The 6,250-nt window shown below is 36.0% G+C and overlaps 1 protein-coding gene across 3 annotated transcripts; it reads right to left on the reverse strand.

Annotated features, from left to right (window-relative positions):
• Positions 1-282: 282 nt before the first annotated feature.
• LOC136217567 (uncharacterized) lies at positions 283-5,949 on the reverse strand. 3 transcript variants are annotated; one of them, XM_066004151.1, is made up of 10 exons: positions 5,497-5,949; positions 4,350-4,518; positions 4,122-4,177; positions 3,255-3,410; positions 2,941-3,046; positions 2,487-2,651; positions 2,175-2,340; positions 1,512-1,825; positions 808-897; positions 283-601 (listed from the first exon to the last, which is right to left on the reverse strand). In XM_066004151.1, the coding sequence occupies exons 2-10, from the start codon at positions 4,447-4,449 to the stop codon at positions 534-536; spliced, it is 1,221 nt and encodes a 406-aa protein (XP_065860223.1). In that variant the 5' UTR covers positions 4,450-4,518; positions 5,497-5,949; the 3' UTR covers positions 283-533. The 3 variants fall into 3 exon arrangements, with proteins under 3 accessions (XP_065860223.1, XP_065860222.1, XP_065860224.1); XM_066004150.1 differs by having other exon boundaries at positions 2,469-2,651; positions 5,497-5,948; XM_066004152.1 differs by lacking the exons at positions 4,122-4,177; positions 5,497-5,949 and having other exon boundaries at positions 2,469-2,651; positions 4,350-4,514.
• Between the last annotated feature and the right edge of the window lie 301 nt (positions 5,950-6,250).

The following is a 6,250-nucleotide window of genomic DNA, read 5'->3' on the forward strand; positions in this document are numbered from 1 at the left end:
TGGGAAAATAATAAATTGTATGCTAATTTGCATTAAGCAAATGTGTATAAACCCACCTGCCGTAAAGGTAGAAATTGTGCAACCAGTATCGGATGTTAAAATAGAGGGGGGAAATTGAAAATAAATTACAGAAACTCCTACTCTAAATAAAAAGCAATCTTCAAATAGTAGCCACTAATATGATCACATGACACAAATCGGTTTCAATCCAAGGTTAAGTGATTGACCAATTTTTCCAAACACAAAATCATAAATCTGGCCTCAAGTTTTCTGAGCATAAACTGAGTAGAAAAAAAAAATGTAAACTTACACTTTTTTACCTTTTTATTGCTGGATTAAAAATTACAGCTAATGACTGGATTACTTCCTATGCCCATGCTAATAACAATCAAAATTAAGTCACTACACCACAGACGTTCAATTCTGTAAATATCAATTCCCTACCGGAACTGATGACAAATGTTTAATCTTATTCGTCTAACTCATTCTATTCTAATAATATAAAAGAGAAAGGGGAAGGGCATCACCTTAGACTAGCATTTCTCTTCATCTGACTGCGAGCATGGAGGCCCAGGGACAGAATCAACAAAAAACTCTTCCACTGCAACAAGAGCAAATCCACCAAGCTTAGTTTACAAAAGATTTAGGCATTCTATCAAATTGAGGTATAAGCAGAAAATATTCTCCGTGAACTTATAAACTTTCTTCCATATATCAGTAGAAGCTAAAAGGACTTTTTGTGGGTTAGGCTAAAAGGAACACACAACAATCAATACATTAAGATAAAGCAAATGCTATCACCATTACCTATGTCCTCATGCTCTGGAGAATCAAGCAAAATTTCTGAATCAGAGGGTAGAAATGGAGAGCTGGGATAGTTTCCTAAAGCTCCTAAATCTGCAAAAGAAGAAATGGAATCCAATTGATCCATGTAATCAGACGAAAAGTTAAATATAAGAAAAACAATAGAGATTCCAGAGTGACTAGTATTGTTGTCAAGTTGTCAAGAACTAGCAGAGTAGTTTCCATAACAAATGGGCAAAATACCTTCTGCACTAGCACTAGTGTAGAATACATTCATGTGAACAATTTGTAAACTTCACACTCTGAAAACTTATATGCAGATACAGCCCTAAACTAAGTAGACCAGATGAAAAAAATTAAGAGCTCCAGTTAACTGAGATTATGGGTGCATTGAATTGACACTGGCAGGTGGCAGCACTGAAAAAATCAGTCTCAAACAATTTACACAGTAGTTGGGAAGCAAGCATACAGAACTTGAATATTTTAATCATTTCAAGATATTCATGGCATAACATTTGAAGTCCTGTTGGTACCTGATTTTCTTTTCTAGACAAGAAATCAGTTCTATTTCATATGTAGACTAGAACATTCAAATGATTTAGCATAAAGAAATGCAGCTCACTCTCTTTGTATGAGAAAATACTTTCAATAAATAGCAGGACTTTTCAATGCATACTGTGCTTGCATAGAAATTTTAAATAACTAACCGCCCAAGTTTGATAAATCAGCTGTTAGGTCTGAGAGGCTGAAATTCCACTGAATCTGATCTAATGATCTGGATGCACCAACCCCACCATCTGGTCCAAGCTGCAATCCCACTGAACTGGCTACATCAGATGTAAAGGCTGTATCAAGTGCTGATGTGTCCACTCCCATTCCTGACATGTCTGATGCAGTGAAGGGGAAATGACCACTGGATGCCACAGATGTAGGACTCACAGGCATCTCAGACATTGATGACATGCCATTGCTTGGTGGAACTTCAGGAACCATATCTGCTGTATTGTTCTCCATCAACATACTACAAAGATACAAGAAACAGTTGTTAGCTGCAACTGCATGGAAGGAAAACTATAATGGAAAAAATAAAGCCAAGTAAGCAACTCTTATTACATCATGTTAACCTCAGCCAGATCAGTATCCCACGCAATCAAAGAGATAAGAGAGAGAAGTGAGTATACATATGTCACAGAAGACATGACGCGTAGCACAATCATAAATATCAAATACACTTAGAATTAGCAATTCATCAATCCAAAGTAGGTATAATTGAAATCAGTAATTGCACTTGCATGCACAAATTAGATGACATGTTTGTCTATGGATGGAAGTCCTTCAACGAACAAAATGGAAGGTGGAAAAGTTCTCACTTGTTCCCAGAATTCATCCGGATAGGATGAAAATTCCCTGGAGCAGGGACTCCATTAACCACATGGCAGCTTGATATTCCACAGCCCATGGAATCAAGATGAGGCTGACCTGGAGCTGGCATTGGAGGTTGTTGTAGAACAGGATATCCCATAGGTAAATTGTTAACTGCACTGCGTAGAAGCGGGTTATATACAAGAAGTTGAAAGTTAACAGATTTGGAAAACTAGCACTAATGATACCAAATGTGACCTCATTTATAATTCTCCATCCATTCTACAAAACTTATAGCTTACCAGGCATTGGATGAATACCATTTTGTATGGGGGCCAATGGAACCTTTGGAGGTACAGGATACTTCATAAGATGATACTGGTGCTCAAGCAAATGATTAAATAAGAGAATTTGTTTCTTCAGCTTCAATCTTATGTAATAAGCCCTGAAGAAATCAGCATTTTCTTCTTCCAACTTCTGCCACACTAGAAAAAGAAAATTATAAAGTTTGATATCAGAGTAGATAATATCAGACAAAGAAAAAAAAAATACCAACAGAGATGACTAGGTGATTTCTTGCTAAAAACAGTATAATACAAAAGTCTGCATAAGCAGATGCCGGTTTGTCGTATCACAACTTCATTTCCGTCCACCTCACTCAATGAATCAATTGAATGGAAGATGGAAAATATGAAATCAGTAAGAGTTGAAATGAGATGTATCATGTATCCAGAGCATCTAAACGATAAAAATAGTCCAAAATCAAAAGCATACCCAACGTTGTAAATCCAGGATCTATCCTTGCACGTGTCAGGAGGGTCTTGACCACCTCTTCCCTATTCATGTATAATTGCAAGCACCGTTCAATTAGATTTTGGACCTGAAACAGGTATTAATAGAGACCAAAATCAGTGGAGAAAAGAAAAGCAGACTGATGAATCTTTCATTTTGTTAATATATTATACAAGGAAAGCAAGATCAATGAGACAAAAAGAAAAGAAAAAAATCTTATTGAGAAAATAAATGCCCAATGAATGATCAAAAGAAAAGAAGAGCAATTAACTTAAACAAGGAACAGGAACTCTTACAAGTTCAATATCCTGTCTTGAAACCTTTCGGCTATCATTGCTCGAAGCAGATACTGAACCAGAATCAGCTCCAGGAGCCTCTGCAGTGAGATTGTTCTGATGGTCACTTTGGGAGTCCTGTGAAATTTGATTTGAGGACTGTATTTCCTGGGTGCTCTGTTATCCAAATAAAAATTCCTATTCAGTGTACCATGAAGCAAAAGAACAATAAACAAGCAACAGTCCCTCCATAAGATAATCGCAGAAGCTCAAGCCGGTAGAATTGGATTGAGACAACTATAGAGTTTGCATTGAATTAGCGCCTTGTATATGGAACCAATTTAACTAAAAGCTCAAGCTGATAGTTAAAGTCCAATGGTATATCTTATATTAAGATTTGACACACCCCCACACGCAAATGCCCCTTGGGCTTGCAAGGTGCACAACACAGGCCCATCCCTCCATGTGTTTTTAATTCCACAAATTAATGAGGTTGCCAGGACTCGAACCCTCGACCTTTTGGTCCAAGCGGCTCTGATACCATGTCATGAAACCGATTGAACTAAAAACACGAACTGATAGTTAAGGTCCAATCATAAATCTTATATTAATCTCTGACAGCTCTGGTGGTTGTGGAAAATAAAAATAGCAGTGCCAGATGAATTGCAAACTGCGAATTGTTAATAGAATTTATGAGTACCATAACATTTTAGTGAACTAGCATTTCTAGTGGCAATTAATATCTAATGATCCCTAGATACGGGAGAATGGAAAAATATGGGCACTGTCCAAACTGCAATGCAGGAGGAAGTGCTCTGAAAAGATAAAGTTTAGGAACCAAATACTTATGCCAACAACAGAGACACTTTTAAAGGACGATGTACCCACATGAATTGCTGGAAGAAAGTGAAGAGGAAATAGAATGAAGGCAGCATTAGAAGGGCCTGTAGCAATGCTAAGATTTCAATTTTTTTCTTGCTTGATGGCATCCAAAAACTAACAGAAAAGAAATTTAAATTATTGTAGCAACTGCCAAAAATGCAAAACATAATATCATGTCAGATGTCCAAAGGGGAGCATCATATGCATGTGTGTGCAGCCACATAAACAACAGACCTGTGAGGTCTTCATTCCAGCTGACAGCAACTTGATGGCATCTCTTCAGCCCAAATACTCGCTTACTGCTGCTACGCCCATGCCATAAACTAAAGGGCATCTAACTCTCGGATGGTCATAGAATGAGGCAATTATCAACCAAAACGAGAACCTGCAGGAAATTGTCAACCTGAAAATTTGAAAAATAGAAGTTCAGCAATTTAGCAGAAACAAGAGTTTCACAAAATAGGATTCTATCCATGCAAAGAAAATTGAGATTCGAATGCATATATTCATATATTAAAGACGAACATAAATTCAGACAAATTGTACTTTACGCATGCTCCTCAACCATATTCACCTCATACTTCTCACTGAAACCAGAAGATTTTAAACTTACCAACTAGAAAATTGTAACAAAGCAAACAAACAATTAGGAAAAATTTAAATCAGGCAGGTCCATGCATAAGTAACACCTGAATAAACAAAATGTAATGTTGGAAGGTTCAGTCCTTCAAGTTTTGATATATGCATCGTGTGCTTTCTTCTCGTTCAATCTTTTCTTTTTCACCAAGTAATCAAATCTCATCACACATAAGTTATAACCCGTAGTCTTATCACTGAAGTCCAACATTATGCAGAAGCTCTACTTCAATTATCTAATTGTTGCATTTCAGGTCTTATGGCTTTCTTTCTAAAAGAAATAAATCGGCGTTCAATTTTGTTGATGGACTATTATAAAAGGAAAAGCATGCCCATATATAGACAAGCTTAATTTTAAAAGAGATAGAATTCGAATCAAATACTCTTTCTTATGGTCAGGACGTGCATCAAATACCTTACAAGAGCATCTTCGACGCTAGAAATGCCAGGAAACTTGTTAATCAAAAATTAATCACAAAGCTCAACTAAAAAACTATTTTAAGTGCTACTGAAATGGAATCCAACAGATCTTTGTCCACTTAGGTATTTGTACTTTAACCGTACTACGATGGCTTGAGAATAAAAATATTCTTATAAAATGGAATCAATTGGCAGAACCAGATTAAACAAATAGCTTCATGTTCCCCACTAAACCCAAATTAAACATATTTTTAATAATTTAAAACAACAAAGCGATATTCAGGTTAAAGTAAACAGTAAGATCTAAAAAGAAAGGTGGAAGTACCTTTCCACCGAAATTATGAATCGCCAAAACTCCAAATCCGGAGCAAATGCTAAATTTATTTTCGACGAATTAGGGATCCCAGCAGCTCGTTAGAGCTCAGATTTAGGGAATATCCAAAAGGATACTTGACCAAAAAAAAAAAAAAGAACTCACAACCAGTAGCTCAAAACTCCTGATAGTAACTACCGATTCAAAACTTCTGCATAAAACGTAGAAGTTGAGAGAAATTCTAGAGAGGTAGGAAGCGATATTTACAGCAAAAGAAAGAGAAGAACGAAGTGAAGCAGGATGCGATGGATTAATGGATTTAGAAAAGAAGATAGGCGCTGCGGCCTGCGGTTTGTAAGGGTTACTGTGACATTACATAGAGCAGGAAAAAAGGGAGGAGAAGGAGACTGCCCTGCAACTAGACAAGCTTGGCAGAACAAAAAAGAAAAAAGTGGAAAAAAACTCAAAAAACAATACTAGCTGGTATTTTTGGCTTTTATACTCGACAAATTTTCATGAGAAAAGAAACGCACATTTTTTCAACTTTATAAATTGGAAATTAACTCTTTCAAAAAAAATTGGAGATTTATCCAAAAAAAAAAAAAAAATTACCCTGACAAAATTACTACAATAAATTCATAAAGGATAAGATATTAAGATAGCCTTCACGTATAAAATAACATGTATAACATTTATAAAAATGGTATTAATTTAATTTTGATAACGGAACATGACCTGATATTTATATTATTTTATTAAATTCTGA

The sequence above is a fragment of the Euphorbia lathyris genome, chromosome 2, assembly GCF_963576675.1.
Source record: "Euphorbia lathyris chromosome 2, ddEupLath1.1, whole genome shotgun sequence".
In the NCBI taxonomy this organism is placed as follows: domain Eukaryota; kingdom Viridiplantae; phylum Streptophyta; class Magnoliopsida; order Malpighiales; family Euphorbiaceae; genus Euphorbia; species Euphorbia lathyris.